This window comes from Garra rufa, chromosome 20, assembly GCF_049309525.1.
Source record: "Garra rufa chromosome 20, GarRuf1.0, whole genome shotgun sequence".
NCBI lineage: Eukaryota > Metazoa > Chordata > Actinopteri > Cypriniformes > Cyprinidae > Garra > Garra rufa.
In genome coordinates this window covers 8,559,597-8,577,363 of record NC_133380.1, presented here as the reverse complement: position 1 = coordinate 8,577,363, position 17,767 = coordinate 8,559,597, and the positions used below count along the sequence as shown (strand labels likewise).

At 35.0% G+C, this 17,767-nt stretch overlaps 1 protein-coding gene across 1 annotated transcript in view; it reads right to left on the bottom strand.

The window, feature by feature from the left end:
• Positions 1 to 1,151: 1,151 nt before the first annotated feature.
• erc2 (ELKS/RAB6-interacting/CAST family member 2) overlaps positions 1,152 to 17,767 on the bottom strand; it is a 76,318-nt gene continuing 59,702 nt past the window's right edge. Inside the window, exons 13-19 of the mRNA XM_073826071.1 lie at positions 13,538 to 13,660; positions 8,881 to 8,892; positions 7,198 to 7,318; positions 6,934 to 7,094; positions 6,244 to 6,391; positions 4,140 to 4,751; positions 1,152 to 1,178 (exon numbers count right to left, since the gene is read on the bottom strand). Of these exons, the coding sequence (XP_073682172.1) occupies positions 1,152 to 1,178; positions 4,140 to 4,751; positions 6,244 to 6,391; positions 6,934 to 7,094; positions 7,198 to 7,318; positions 8,881 to 8,892; positions 13,538 to 13,660 (1,204 nt within the window). The remainder of the gene's footprint in view (positions 1,179 to 4,139; positions 4,752 to 6,243; positions 6,392 to 6,933; positions 7,095 to 7,197; positions 7,319 to 8,880; positions 8,893 to 13,537; positions 13,661 to 17,767) is intronic.

Sequence of the window (17,767 nt, the reverse complement as noted above, 5' to 3'; positions counted from 1 at the left end):
CTATTATTATTATTATTATTATTATTATCAATATTTAAAAGAGTTGAGTACATTTTTTCAGGATTTTTTGATGAATAGTAAGATCAGTATTTATCTGAAAAAAAAAAAAAAAAATATATATATATATATATATATATATATATATATATATACTGACCTCAAACTTTTGAATGAAATAGTGTATAATGTTACAAAAGCTTTTTATTTTTTTGAGAAAGAAATTATAGAAATGTACATCTTTATTTAGCAAGGATGCTTTAAATTGATTAAAAGTGATGATAAACACATTTGTAATGTTACAAAAAAATTCTATTTCAGATAAATGTTGTTCTTTTGAACTTTGTATTTATCAAAGAATCCTGAAAAAAATTCTACTCATCTGTTTTCAACATAATAAAAAAATGAGCAGCAAATCAGAATATTAGAAGGATTTCTGAAGGATGAATGCTAAAAATTCAGCTTTGAAATCGCAGGAATAAATTACATTTTAAAATATATTCAAATAGAAAACAGTTATTTTAAATAGTAAAAATTTTTCAGAATTGTACTGTTTTTGCTGTACTTTGGATCAAATAAATGCAGGCTTGGTGAGCAGAAGATACTTCTTCAAAAAACAAAAAATATTACTGTTCAAAAACTTTTGACTGGTAGTGTATATCAATTAATAGTATCCTTACTGACCACAACAGCACTGTATGATATGAACTTTGTAACTTAACTATAAACATATACATATATATGAATATATATATACACACACATAAACTATAAATAAACTATATAAAGTATTAGTACTTCTGTTGGTAGTATTTACCTGCTCAGGTGGTCATCTCCAGCTTTGGCCCTCCCACTCACACTAATGCTCCGCCTCTTTCCTTAATGCATGGAAATAAATGGGGCCCCATCCAAAAGAATGAATCTGATTGTAGATAAAGACTGGCCAAGTGAACAATGTTGGATTTCATCTGTATGGCATGGCTGTGCTCCTCCTTTAGTGACTGAATTGTCTAAGAACATAATAAAAAACAATAAAAAAAAACAATCATCAACTATACTGTTTGGCAAAGCATTTTTATCTACAAAATCTCAGAAATCTAAGGCATCAAGATCTCACCCCGTAAAACAACATCATAGCTTTGGTTTGGAAATAGTTATGCCCAAATTCCTTCTTCATCATCCTTCGAGTCCAAAATATATCCAGAGGTCAGCATGAAATGAGGAGAATTAGATGAGTTAAAGGTAAAAGAGCAGGTTGTTTAGATTAGGAAATTTAGTGATTGTATTACAGTGATTAACAGGTGAATTAAGTAGAAAAATAGTGCCAAAACAGGCACTATTTTTTGGAATTAGTGAGAAACAAGTATTGGAAACAGTCATATGATGAACAGCAGGAAGTACACAAAAGAAAATATACACTAATATATAGCTTATTAGTTAGATTAGAATAGGTTCAGATTTAGACTTTGTATATGTGACCAGGGCCACAAAACCAGTCATAATGGTACATTTTTTTAGTGAAATTCAGTGTTAGGGGTAACGCATTACAAGTAACGCAAGTTATGTAATAATATTACTTTTTCCAAGTAACTAGTAATTTAACGCATTACTTTTTAATTGACAAAAAAATATCTGAGTTACTTTTTCAAATAAGTAACGCCCGTTACTTTCCCCCCCATTTATTGATTAAAAGCTCTCCTGTCCCCATGTTGAGAGAAATTGTGAGTAAGATGTTACTTTAGTTCTAGAATAAATGTGAACATGCATTAATTCATCTCACTCACTAAAAAAACAGATACAGTATTCCTCAAAATGAATCAAAACAGTGAAATTCAATGCAAACCTGCAATAATTAAATATGTTAAATAATACAAATATTCTTTATTTAATCCCATTTTATTAACCGATGTCTTTGCTGCTGACCTTCGATGATCCAATTCATCCATACTAATAAGCAAAAATTACTCAAGATAATCTAACATTTGTTTTCCTTTTTTTATTGCTGAAGAATTGACTTTTTTCGTCTGAGGTCTACTGAACAGACGTGAATTTACTTTTTACCTGAGGCTTTTGGTGTAAAAAGGCTTTTACATTTGCCAAAAATAGAACTTTTTATATTAAAAACAAACAAGTGAGCCCTGCCCAGATTTAAAAAGTAATGCAAAAGTAACGTAACGCATTACTTACCATAAAAAGTAACTAAGTAACGTAATTAGTTACTTTTTTAGGGACTAACTCAATATTGTAATGCATTACTTTTAAAAGTAACTTTCCCCAACACTGGTGAAATTTACACAGCATCTGAAAGCTGAATAAATAAGCTTTCCATTGTTTGTTAGGATAGGACGGTATTTGGCCGAGATAAGAAAAAAAGAAAATCTGCAATCTGAGGGTGCAAAAAAATCAAAATACTGAGAAAATCACCTTTAAAGTTGTCCAAATGGAGTTCTTAGCAATGCATATTACTAATCAAAAATGTATTTTTGGGTATTGCTACAAATAAACCTGTGCTACTTAAGACTGGTTTTGTGGTCCAAGGTTACATACAGGTCCTTCTCAAACAATTAGCATATTGTGATAAAGTTCATTATTTTCTGTAATGTACTGATAAACATTAGACTTTCATATATTTTAGATTCATTACACACAACTGAAGTAGTTCAAGCCTTTTATTGTTTTAATATTGATGATTTTGGCATACAGCTCATGAAAACCCAAAATTCTTCTCAAAAAATTAGCATATCATGAAAAGGTTCTCTAAACGAGCTATTAACCTAATCATCTGAATCAACTAATTAACTCTAAACACCTGCAAAAGATTCCTGAGGCTTTTAAAAACTCCCAGCCTGGTTCATTACTCAAAACCGCAATAATGGGTAAGACTGCCGACCTGACTGCTGTCCAGAAGGCCATCATTGACACCCTCAAGCAAGAGGGTAAGACACAGAAAGAAATTTCTGAACGAATAGGCTGTTCCCAGAGTGCTGTATCAAGGCACCTCAATGGGAAGTCTGTGGGAAGGAAAAAGTGTGGCAGAAAACGCTGCACAACGAGAAGAGGTGACCGGACCCTGAGGAAGATTGTGGAGAAGGACCGATTCCAGACCTTGGGGGACCTGCGGAAGCAGTGGACTGAGTCTGGAGTAGAAACATCCAGAGCCACCGTGTACAGACGCCAAGTCAAGCCACTTTTGAACCAGAAACAGCGGCAGAAGCGCCTGACCTGGGCTACAGAGAAGCAGCACTGGACTGTTGCTCAGTGGTCCAAAGTACTTTTTTCGGATGAAAGCAAATTTTGCATGTCATTCGAAATCAAGGTGCCAGAGTCTGGAGGAAGACTGGGGAGAGGGAAATGCCAAAATGCCTGAAGTCCAGTGTCAAGTACCCACAGTCAGTGATGGTCTGGGGTGCCATGTCAGCTGATGGTGTTGGTCCACTGTGTTTTATCAAGGGCAAAGTCAATGCAGCTAGCTATCAGGAGATTTTGGAGCACTTCATGCTTCCATCTGCTGAAAAGCTTTATGGAGATGAAGATTTCATTTTTCAGCACGACCTGGCACCTGCTCACAGTGCCAAAACCACTGGTAAATGGTTTACTGACCATGGTATTACTGTGCTCAATTGGCCTGCCAACTCTCCTGACCTGAACCCCATAGAGAATCTGTGGGATATTGTGAAGAGAAAGTTGAGAGACGCAAGACCCAACACTCTGGATGAGCTTAAGGCCGCTATCGAAGCATCCTGGGCCTCCATAACACCTCAGCAGTGCCACAGGCTGATTGCCTCCATGCCACGCCGCATTGAAGCAGTCATTTCTGCAAAAGGATTCCCGACCAAGTATTGAGTGCATAACTGAACATAATTATTTGAAGGTTGACTTTTTTTGTATTAAAAACACTTTTCTTTTATTGGTCGGATGAAATATGCTAATTTTTTGAGATAGGAATTTTGTGTTTTCATGAGCTGTATGCCAAAATCATCAATATTAAAACAATAAAAGGCTTGAACTACTTCAGTTGTGTGTAATGAATCTAAAATATATGAAAGTCTAATGTTTATCAGTACATTACAGAAAATAATGAACTTTATCACAATATGCTAATTTTTTGAGATGGACCTGTATAGTCAAGCTACCGCACAAACCTGGTCTGGGGCGGGTCGGTGTCCGGGATGAGGCGGTCCACGGCCTGGACCCCGATGGTGTGGTGGAGGGTGTCGAGGGTGTGGGCCCTGCTGGCCGGGGTGCTGGGGGTGATGGGGGTGCTGTTGCGGGTGTTGCATGGGCTGAGGGTGGGGGCCCTGCGGAGGCGGAGGTCCATGGGGGTGCTGCTGCGGAGGAACCCCGGGATGAGGGTGCTGCGAGTGTTGAGGATGTTGAGGATGTTGAGGGTGTTGAGGGTGTTGAGGGTGTTGGGGGTGTTGAGGGTGTTGAGCGTGGGGCTGCTGGGGTCTAGGTGGGTGCTGGTGTGGGCCGGGCGGTTGAGGGTGCTGGGGATGTTGCGGGTGGGAGTATTGAGGCTGGGGCGGCTGCTGAGGGTGTTGAGGGTGGTGAGGAGGAGGCTGTGGGTGTTGGGGATGGGGTGCATGGGGATAGGGAGGCTGGTGGGGGTGTTGGGTGTGTTGGGGCTGTGGGTACGGTGGCATGGTTTGGGGTTGAGGATGAAGGGGTTGAGGTTGCATGTGGGGAGGCGGAGCATGAGGGTGGAAATGGTCGTCCTCGTAGTTGTCAGCAATCAGTTTCATCCTGCTCTGTGTCTAAAATGGATATAAAGAAGACACATCATATTTTTGATATCCAAAAATATAGAGTGAGACTTCTGGTTCATTATCAGTTATAGGGAAATAGCAAGAAGAATAACGATGTGCAGTAAACGGTAAAACTGTTTGCACTACAAACCAGCGTGTTAATAATTAAGATAATACTTTAAAATAACATGGTAAGACACCAATTTTCAATATCAAGCAGCAAAACGAGCTGGTTTGTACAGCTAAAAATAGCTGGACGTGGATGAGACCGGAAGCCAGACCCATTCAATTTACGGAAAAAAAGGTGGATAGATTCTCAAATTTTCACAGGATGGAAAACAAATCTCTAAATGGCTTGTAACAATGTAATCAGTTTGCTTTTACTCAATTTTCAGGAGTCAATGAAGCACAGACTGCCTGAAGACAAAGCTGAGTTTACAAGGTATCAGGTGGCTACACGCCTCAGAGAAAGTATAGAAGATTTTCTAATACTGTCTTTGACTCATTCCCTGATAGTTGTAAGTTGATATGGCCACATTTTGGGAAAAACATCCCTCTGAAGCCAAAAATAGGGACGAGCAATACTGTAATCAGCACCATTTTTTTAGTTTAATGGCTGATATTGGATATTTAATTGTTTCTGGCTATTTTCAGAGTTGGATAACTTGTGCAATCATCTGAAAATACACTACCAGTCAAAAGTTTTTGAACAGTGTTTTTTAAAGAAGTCTCTTCTGCTCACCAAGCCTGCATTTATTTGATCCATGGTACAGCAAAAACAGTACAATTTTGAAATATTTCTACTGGATAAAATAACTGCTTTCTATTTGAATATATTTTAAAATGTAATTTATTTCTGATTTCAAATTTTTAGCATCATTACTCCAGTCACTGGCAAAAGTGTAAGTAATAAAAGTATTAATTTCTATAATTTTTTTCCAAGCTTTTAAAATGGTATGGTGTAAATAATGTTGCAATGTTAAGTATTTTATTTCAGATAAATGCTGATTTTTAAATCTTTCTATTCTTCAAAGAATCCTAGAAAATGATAATAAAAATGTTTCTTGAACAGCAAACCAGCATATTAGTATGATTTCTAAAGGATTATGTGACACTGAAGACTGGAGTAATGATGCTGAAATGTTATTTATTCAAATAAATCACAGTCTTTCCAATATACATTAAGCTGAATCTTAAATAAATTTCCTTTAGCTGATTTCAAAATTAATATTTATCCATCTTTCATTCAGTACAATTTAATGGTACAATTTAAAGGCCTAAATTCACTTGTAACATACAAACTATTTATTCAATTTATCCTTTTTAAAACAGAAATCATACATATCTACAATATTGTCCTCTTAACATATATACTGACCCCCAGACAATAAATATTAAATTTCAATATCTGTCATCCTTATGAAACATTAATATTTTCACTCTACAATATCTTAATACTAGGTGTAATTAAATAAGTTTCTGAGTTCAGAAATTAACTAACCTGTTGTTTGAGCTGATGCATCAGTCTGTCCTTCTCCCTTTTCAGGGCCAGGACTTCCTCTTGTGTCTTCTTCTTATTGGAGGAGGACAGCTCCAGCAAAGCAATGTTAGCATCCTTCTCACTGATAGCAGCGAGCAGAGCCTGTTGTCTGAGAGGAACAGAGAGTCTGAGATATGCATGCATGTACACTAAAGCAGACTAAAGACGTCTTAGGCATCAAATATTTAAAGGAATAGTTCACCCAAAAATACAAATTTTCTCACCCTCAAGCCATCCTAGGTGCATATGACTTGCTTCTTTCAGATGAATACAATCTGAGTTATATTTAAAAATGTCCTGGATCTTCCAAGGTTTATAATGGCAGTGAATGAGTGTTAAAATTTTGAAATCTAATAAAGGGCATCCATCCATCATAAAAGGTACTTCGCACAGCTCCAGGGGGTTAATATAGGCTTTCTTCCGCTAACTTTCATATGTGTTCCCTTAAAATATGGACACAATTTTCTAGGCTTTTTAAACTTCATTCACTGTCATTAAAAAGCTTGGAGGTGCCAGGACATTTTTTAATATAACTCTGATTGTATTTGTCTGAAGGAAGACAATACACCTAGGCTGGCTTGAGGGCGAGTAAATCATTGGGTACTTTTCATTTTGTGTTGTAAGAAACAGTCTGATCACAAAGATTCATACTTCATCTCCAGGATCTCCTCGAGCTGTTTTCTGCGTTCCTGTCGGAGGTTGGTCAGATGGCCGTCTCTCTCAGACAGAGACTGTTGGGTGGAGGACAGACGCTGCTTAGTGGCATCCAACTCCTGCCTCGTCTTCTCCAAAACATTCATCAACTCCTCCATCTGTGAAATAAAGAAAAATGTGTGCAAAACAATAAAGAAAAAAACGTTTGTTTTTCTTGTTTTCTCTTTATTTAAAGCCATCAAATAGAAAATACCCACACACCTTTGGGTTGTCCATTGGGTTATCCTTACGTTGGTCTTGCAAGATACTCCCAGGGCCTTTCTTGTCCATCTGAGGACCAAGCTTAATGCCTGGGCCCTTTTTATTTTGATCCTTGGTTTGCCTTTGAAAACATACAGTGTGTCACCTGAATATCTGAATTTGACAGCAATCACAAAACCCTATGTAACCAAACATTATAGAATGATCCCAATTAATTATCATACTGCATTTTTGTCCTGTTTTCCAGTACAAATATCAGTAATATTTTATTTAAAGACTTTATATACAGTTCAGGTCAAAAGTTATCATACACCTTGCAGAGTCTTGAAAATGATCATTATTTTACCAAAATAATAGGGATTATATAAAATGCATGTTATTTTTTATTCCGTACTGACCTGAATAATATATTTCACATAAATTATGTTTACATATAGTCCACAAGAGAAAATAACAGTTGTATTTATACAAATGACCTTGTTCAAAAGTTTACATACACCTGATTCTTAATACTGTTTATTTTTTAGTGATAGTTGTTCATGAGTCCCTTGTTTGTCCTGAACAGTTAAACTGCCTGCTGCTCTTCAGAAAAATCCTTCAGGTCCCACAAATTCTTTGGTTTTTCAAGTCTTTTTGTGTATTTGAACCCTTTTCAACAATGACTGTATGGTTTTAAGATCCATCTTTTCACACTGAGGACAACTGAGGAACTCATATGCAACTATTACAAAAGGTTCAAACGCTTACTGATGCTCCAGAAGGAAAAACTATGCATTAAGAGCTAGGGGTTGAAAACTTCTGAACAGAAGGAAGATGTGTACATTTTTCTTCTTTTGTCTAAATATCTTTTTTTTTTCATTTAGTACTGGCCTTTAGAAGCTACAGAAGATACTTGTTTCCCAAAAGACAAAATAAGTTACATTTACCCTGATCTTCACATTCAAAAAGTTTTCACCCCCCGGATCTTAATGCATGGTTTTTCCTTTTAAAGCATCAATGTGCATTTGTACCTTTTGTAATAGTTGCATATGAGTCCCTCAGTTGTCCTCAGTGTGAAAAGATGGATCTCAAAATTATACAGTCATTGCTGGAAAGGGTTCAAATACACAAAAATGCTGAAAAAAACCCAAAAGAATTTATGGGAACTAAAGGATTTTTCTGAAGAACTGTTTAGGACAAACAAGGGACTCATGAACAACTATCACCAAACAAAAAAAAAGTTTATATTTTCTATATAAAAAAAAAGTCTTTATTTTTCTCATTTTAAGTCACTTGATTTAAGACAATTTTAATTCTCCTTTTCAAGTAGATGCATCTTGATTCAGGAATGATTAGAAATTTGTACTGGAAAAATTGTATGAGATTTCAATGCGTACACTCAAAAGTCATAATTTGTTTGCAAAAGCCAGCTGGTTTTCATTATATAATGCAATGAGATTCTGAGTGAATTCTAAGTGTTCAAATACATTTTGGGTTCACTGTATGTGTGATTACGAAGTGCAAATAACAACAGAACACAACATCACCATAAAATATGACTCATAACTGTGACAACAACACACTAGATGCAAATATGAGGAAAACATGAGCAAATGTGAGTTATTTTTCTAGCATCACATGATCAAAACACGCTTGGTTATTGCTCAGAGTTAAGGGTGAACACCTGACAAACACCCTACTTACCTGGGAGCAAGACTGATGGTGGAGAAAGAGGAGGAAGGAAGGATGCAGGAAGGGCAGGAACGGAAAGGAAGAGAAGCCACAACACAACCGGAAGGAAATGAAAAACAAAACTTTAGAATTCATCGAAACGAAGCAGAAAACAGCTGGAAAGAGTCACGTGAGAAACTAGGAGCAGCTTAGAAACGGCTCCTGAGGTCAGCAAGGCAGGATGCACAACGCTATCATCTCAAATCATCTCCTTCAGTGGATACGCCACTGAGTCCAGATCTGCAGGGGCCTGTGAGAGTGCCAACATGCAGCAACCCAACCAGCCGAGCCGCGGTGAGGGATCGCACGGGGTGACAAACAGGGCAAGAGCGCTCAGGCATGAGGGTGCAAACCTACTTGAGGAACACTAGACCCTACCTAAAGCACCCATAGCAAAAACAGAGCCTGAAATGCTGCTGAACGTCTCATGCAGGCCGATATAACGGCCGTTTTAGGGGAATATCGCAGGCTGAGGTGGGAGGGGATGGAGAGGATCATTCAGAAGAGTGAGAGGGAACGGGAAGGAGAGATCGTGTTAGGAAGCAGAAAGATGACTAGTCAAGAGGTTCAGGTGGGTGTTTAAGGGTCAGGGAACGGGGCTCATTGTCAGAGCCCTCGTATGCCAGCAACACCAAGCAGCAAGCACAAAGATCACAGAAGCGTGTGTGTGCAAAGTAGAGAAACAACTGCAGAACAAGTGGAATAAAATACACCAAGATTGCTTAAAATAGCGTTAGTTAACAAATCATTAATGTAATATAAAGAATTTTTTAGTCACCTTTATTTAGTTTTGAACATGCATGATTTTCTTTCTTCGATAGAACCTGAGATATGATTGTATGTTTTTAGTAAATAACAACTTAAAGCATAATATGTGACCCTGGAGAACAAAACCAGTCTTAAGTAGCACAGGTATATTTGGAGCAATAGCCAACAATACATTTTATGGGTCAAAATGATCGATTTTTCTTCAAATCATTAGGATATTAAGTAAAGATCACGTTCCATGGAGATATTTTGTAAATTTCCTACCATAAATATATCAAAACCTAATTTTTGATTAGTAATATGCCCTGCTAAGAACTTCATTTGGACAACTTTAAAGGGAATTTTCTCAATATTTAGATTTTTTTGCACCCTCATATTACAGATTTTTAAATAGTTGTATCTCGGACAAATATTTTCCTATTCTAACAAACCATACATAAATTGAAAGCTTATTTGTTCACCTCTCAATTTAAAAAACTGACCCTTATAACTGGTTTTGTGGTCCAGGGTCACATATAATCCTTACACAAATTCATTGTATGACTTGAGAAGATTTGGAATATATGTGACCCTGGACCACAAAAAAAGTCTTAAGTAGCACATGCATATTTGGAGCAACAGCCAACAATACATTATATGGTTCAGAATGATTTTCTTAAAATCATTAGGATATTGGGATATTTCCTAATGATTTTAAGAAAATCATTCTACCTGACAAATATCCCATAATGTGGACACTATGCAGCTAGTTGTCCACTAGTATTTTCTTTTCTTTTTTCCTTCACTTTGTCCTATTAAATGAGTACTTTCCTTTGCTAACTGTTTTATTTCAAATTATGCACTGAGCAGAATAGATGGGAGGGGGGGTTGGGTGTAAGGGGGGTTTATGTGTATATGTATTAAGTGTTGTTTTGTTCCCTTTTGTTTTTTGCTCTTCTTAAAAGGGAAAAAAATGTACCCTGAAAAAGAAATGTACACTGTTCAAATATTTCCTTTTAATAAAAACATATCTGACAAAAAAAAAAAAATCATTAGGATATTAAGTAAAGATCACGTTCCATGAAGATATTTTCTAAATTTCCTACCGTAAATATATCAAAACCTAATTTTTGATTAGTAATATGCATAGCTAAGAACTTCATTTGGACAACTTTTTTGTGTTGTGAACCTCCCTATTTTCAATTGAACTCAAATGATTATTAAAACTTTATAGTTGCACTGGTGTGAACAGCCCTCAACATCTCCTTTTGAGTTTCATGGGAGAAAGAAAATCAGCCTGATGACATGAGGGTGACTAATTAATGACAGAATTTTTATTTTTTAGGTAAACTGTCCCTTTAATCTTGGTGTAATTTTAAAGAATGACTACACATCAACATGTTGCCATGCAGACATCAACACAACAGATATATCAAGTTTGCAGTTATCACACATAAAATAAAACTAAGGAACCATTTCAATTAAAACTGAGATAATTCACATTCTATTTGTATTATACCCCAAAATAAATAAATAAATAAATAAAATCATAGAACAGATATAATCATAAAAGTAAAAACTGATGTACACATTAGCTCAGTTTCAAAGCCTAGTGAGTTTCCTACCTATAGGCAACATAGTTTAGGCAGTCTGTGGACAGCAATGTATAAGATGCGTAGTTTAGGCCAAAATCTAAGGTAGCATTAAATGTATTCTTTACATACATTACCATTCAAATGTTTGGGGTTCTGTAAGATTTTTTATGTTTATGGATAGTCTCTTATGCTCACCAAGGCTGCATTTATTTGATCAAAAATACAGTGAACAGAATTGCTGTGAACATTTTCATTTTTATTTGAATATGTTTTAAAATGTAATTTATTAATGTGATGGTAAATTGTTTTTTTTTCTTGTCAGTGTCACATGATACTTATTTACTTCTCAAGAAACAACATTATTATTAATGCTAAAAAAAGCTACTTAATTTTTTTTACAGTATTTGTTTTGATGAATTGAAAGTTCAAAAGAACAGCATTTATTTGAAATAGAACTCTTCTGTAACATTTTAAATGTATTTACTGTCACTTCTTATCAATTTAATGCATCCTTGCTAAATAAAACTTCATAAAAACTATTACAAATAGAATTAAAACTACTTTCCCAAACTTTTTTTTTTAATATAAGGCAACCACAGAATGTACTGCAGCAAGGTCAAGATGGCAAATGTAATGAGGGAAATTATATAATTTAATTTCGCAATAGACCTTTTTCACAGAAACCGGAAATACGCAATCGCAGGGTATGCAGACTTCCTGTGTAATGTCAACACAGCAGAAAGCCGGGTAATTTAAAATTAAAATGGAGAGCGTCTACACAACTTCCCTCGCTGGTTTGCCAAAGATAACTTTTGCCGACCTCATAAGAGTCGTGTAGGAAAACTCCGTCACAAAGAGGAACAAATTGGATAAAGGATATACATTTTTCCACTAAGAGTTTATCCGCGTTTATACACGCTTAACGTGGCTTAACGTACGTAAAAAACGACCAGGAAACCCCAAATTTCTGTCATACCTTACTTGGAACAAACACTAACTACTATCAAAAGAACGAGCCCTTATTCCACAGATAAAGTGCATAATATCACGTTAAGCGTTTTCTCCCCCTTAGAAGCCCATTATAAGGAAACAGCTTGGTTTAACTTACCTTAACAGCGACCAGGGAAGACCAAACTTCTGTTAAATTTCACTTATAATAAACACTTTCTGTTCTCAAAAGAACGAGCTCTCATTCAGCATATAAAGTGATCGCCCCCCATAGAAGTCCATTATACAAAAAAAAAGCTTAACGTAGCTTAAAATTTTACTTATAATAAACACTTTCTGCTGTCAAAAGAATGAGCTCTTATTGAGCATATAAAGTGAATAATATCACGCTTTTCTCCCTATAGAACTCCATTAAGGAAAAAGCTTAACATGGTTTGTTATAATGGACTTCTATGGGGGGCGATCACTTTATATGCTGAATAAGAGCTCGTTCTTTTGACAGCAGCAAGTATTTATTATAAGGGAAATTTAACATAAGTTTGGTTTTCCCTGGTTGCTGTTGAGGTACGTAAACCACGTTACGCTGTTTCCTTATAATGGGCTTCTATGGGGGAGAAAACGCTTAACGTGATATTATTCACTTTATCTGTGGAATAAGGGCTCGTTCTTTTGATAGTAGTTAATGTTTGTTCCACGTAAGGTTTGACAGAAACTTGGGGTTTCCTGGTCGTTTTTTACATACATTAAGCCACGTTAAGCGTTTTTCACGTTGTTTAACAGGTTACCGGCATACCGGGGCGGAAATAGGTTTACACAGCAATTACGTATTTCCGGTGCAAAATACGGAAGTTGTGAGAAAGGTCTATCATATTTTATTTAAGTCAATATTTCTATTAAGTTATTCGCTTAGCAACATGCAGCACCAGACACTCCTGAAATCAAATGATAGCATTATACAGATCTTTTGGGCACTGTTTTTTATGACTGAATTGCTGCCCACAAAAAATGTTTAAATATTTTTTTAATCAGTAACTTATGAGGACTTGGTTATGATGCTGCCTATGTATATATTAGAACGTGAGGCATCTCACTAGGGTTTGGAAAAGAGCCCAACACATGCACAGAACACATTATACACAAATATTATTTTCTGGGCTGTCTCAGTCCACGGATTTTTATATCAATGCAATCTGGCATTTTTAATTATCAAAAATATTCTTTCGTTTGTAAGAAAAACCAGTGAATGAGAGACAGCCGTGCAACAGAGGCATCAAGCAGGCACACAGCAGTTGCAGACAGATAAATGCAGCCGAGCCGTGGTGCCAGGACAGAGCACTCACTTTCCCAGGAAGTCCCACACCATGCCCCCAATCTGCTGGGGGGCAGCGGACACAGAGGGGGGAGGGTCAGAGGGGGCTCTGCCACCAGGGCGGGGCAAGGGGCGGGCAGCGGGGGGAGGGGGGCTGGGCCACAGTGAATGAGTTATGAAGTTGGATGGAGGTAATACAAATGAAGATAGATAGATAGATAGATAGATAGATAGATAGATAGATAGATAGATAGATAGATAGATAGATAGATAGATAGATAGATAGATAGATAGATAGATAGATAGATAGATAGATAGATAGATAGATAGATAGATAGATAGATAGATAGATAGATAGATAGACAGATAGAATGATACAACAATAGATAGAATGATAGATAAAACAATACAAAAGATAATTTGATTAATAGATAGAATGAAGATAAAGTGATAGATAGAATGAAAGATAGATAGATAGATAGATAGATAGATAGATAGATAGATAGATAGATAGATAGAACAACAGATAGAACGATAATAGAACAATAGATAGAAAGACAGAATGACAGAATGAGAGATAGAATGAGACAATGATAGTTTGATAGAACGATGATAGACAGAATGAAAGATAAAGAATGATAGAACGATATATACATATAGATAGACAGAATGATACAACAATAGATAGACAGAACAACAGATAGATAGATAGATAGATAGATAGACAGACAGATAGACAGATAGACAGATAGATAGATAGATAGATAGATAGATAGATAGATAGATAGATAGATAGATAGATAGATAGATAGATAGATAGATAGATAGATAGATAGATACAACAACAGATAGAACGATAATAGAACAATAGATAGAAAGATAGAACGACAGAATGAGAGATAGAATGAGACAATGATAGTTTGACAGAACGATGATAGACAGAATGAAAGATAGAATGATAGAATGATATATACAGATAGATAGACAGAATGATACAACAATAGATAGATAGAACAACAGATAGAACAATAGATAAATAGATTAATAGATAGAACGACGACAGAACAACAGATAGATAGATAGATAGATAGATAGATAGATAGATAGATAGATAGATAGATAGATAGATAGATAGATAGATAGATAGATAGATAGATAGATAGATAGATAGATAGATAGATAGATAGATAGATAGATAGATAGATAGATAGATAGATAGATAGATAGATAGATAGATAGAACAATACAAAATATAATTTGATTAATAGATAGAACGAAGATAAAGATAGATAGATAGATAGATAGATAGATAGATAGATAGATAGATAGATAGATAGATAGATAGATAGATAGATAGATAGATAGATAGATAGATAGATAGATAGATAGATAGATGGATGGATAGATGGATAGATAGAGACGATAGATTGATAGAACGAGACAACAATAGATTGATAGAATGATGACAGAGTGATAGATAGAACGACAGAATGATAGATAGAACGATAGATAGATACACAGGTCGATTTTAATAAGTTAAATACAGGAATTGAGGAGACAATGAAAGAAGAGGTGCAGGACATGAACATGAGGATGGACAAGTAATTTTGAACAAGAAATGTGTGTTTTGTGGCAGAAGATGAAGGAAAATGGAAGAACAGGAGGAAGAGAAGGAGGTTGGAAAAAGAGAAAGACCAACAGACAGAACAGAGAAAGAGTTGGCGAGACGGTAAAAAAAAAAAACAGAACAGAAACACACGGTTAATCAAACCACATTAACACTAAAGCATGAGCATGTCAACCGAGAAAAAGCAACGAGACTTTGAGCCAGAGCTGGACAACCTATGAGGAACTGAACTTACAGTTCGATGCTCAAAACTATTTTAAGGGCTGTTCACACTGACAGGGATTACTGCTGAAAAGGAAAAGTGTGTATATAAACTGCAAACTCCAGCATTTCATAATGCATCATAAATGCATACATCAAACTCACTTGGAATGCTGATCATTTCTAGTATGCTAGTCAATCTAGACATTTTTTTTTAGCTTTATATTGCATTGCACAAACCATTTCCACTAGTAGGCGGATAATTGCATTAATGCTTATTACTGCTTCATGACTTTGCTGTGTCATATCTCAATCAATTATGGTCACTTTGAAATTGCTGTTAGTGTGAACGCCCATTTGGAATGATGTACAACCTGAACATACATGACTAGCATGAACCTGATATCTTAGATGAACTACTAAACACAACTAAACACAAGAATTTGGAGGCAGTTGTACATGAACATGCCATAACACAAAGAAATCTGTCGGGAATAGCAGACATCACAGCGCATGAAGAGAAATGCAACTCACAACCACTAAACACGAGCTCAATATAAATATTCAGAACATGTCCGAAACACACAGAATACTGATGACCTCATGAATGCATGATTTCAAGAAACAGCATAAATATTTGCAATCATCATCATATTTCAGCTCTAGGGGATGCATTATTGACGGCAGCTCTGACAGTACAGTGTGGTTTGTACCGCCTCAGTAACAAAACGGCCCTTGACATCAGCATTTTGATGTAATACCCCAGCAGAATCTGATATTAAGTACAGTAGAAACTGTCAACCGAGGCTGTCAAGGCCCGAGATAACGGCAAAACGACAGATCAGCCCTGAAGCTGCTTTATGAAATTCGTGCAGGCATCATAAATACTTTTCAGCTCGTCAAATCTGATACAATTCACCTGCACTGCAATATTTACACTACCAGAGAATGTTTAGGCATATTTATTCATGGTTTACTAGTTTCAACATTTTAGATAAACGTTTTAAAAGTGTGAGTAAAAAAGTAAATATGTGAGTTATGTAGTGACATTTTGGTAACGAATCAAATATCTATATTTTATATTGTATATCAAAAATGGTCTTTGTCTATGTTTCAGTTCTGCACAAGGGGCCCATATAAACTAAGATTTGCGAGAAAAAGTCAGAATTGAGAGAAATAAAGTCAAAAATTATGAGAATATTCAGTTCTGTCAGAATTGTGAGATATATATTCAGATTTGCAAGAAAAAGGTCAAAAATGTGAGATTTAAACTAAGGTTTCCGAGACAAAAGTCAGAATTGTGAGATATAAATTCAGATTTGCAAAAAAATGTCAGAAATGTAAAATATAAAGTCAGAATTGTGAGGAAAAAGTCAGAATTTTCAGATAAAAATTCAGATTTGCAATAAAAAGATCAGAATTGTGAGATATATATTCCAATTTGGGAATAAAAAAATGTTAGAATTGTGAGACATATTTTGATTTGTGAATAAAAAAGATTTTAGAATTGTGAGATATGAACTCAGAATTAAGAGAAAAAAGTCAGAATTTTGACATATAAATTTAGATTTGCGATTAAAAATGGTCAGAATTGTGATAAAGTCAGAATTATGTGAAAAAAGTCAGAATTGTGAGATATAAAATCAGAATTATGAGAAAAAAGTCAGAATTGTCAGATATAAACTCAAAAAAATTTGAGTTGAGATTTGCAAAAAAATGTCAGAATTGTGAGATATAAAGTCAGATTGGGTCAGAATGGTCAGAATTGTAATAAAATCAGAATTACAAAAAAATGTTTGAATTACGGAAACTCAGGTTTGCGAGACAAAAATCAGAATTGTGAGATATATATTCATATTTGCAAATAAAAAAATGTCAGAAATGTGAAATATATTATATTTATATATATACATATTTATAATATATTATTATATTTGTGAATAAGAAATATTTGAATTGTTAGTTATAAATTTATAAAATAAAGTCAGATTTGTGACAAACTTAGATTTGCAAATTAAAAATGGTCAGAATTATGTGAAAAAGTCAGAATTGTAAAATATCAAATCAGAATTATATAAAAAGGTTTGAATTATGGAATATAAAGTCAGAATTATGAGAAAAATGTCAGAATTGTGAGATGTAAACTCAGACTTGTGAGATATAAAATCAAAGTTTATGAGAAAAAAGCTAGAATTATGAGATATTAAGTCAGTATAATGAGAACAAAAATCAGAATTGTAAGAAAATCAGAATTACGAGAAAATAGAATTGTGAGATTTAAACTTAGATTTGCAAATAAAAAATGTCAGTTGTGAGACATAAATTTAGAATTACGAAGAAAAAAATCAGAACTGTGAGATAAAATCAGAATTATGAGAAAATAAAATTTTGAGATATAAACTGAGAATTGTGAAAAAATGTCATTTGTGAGAT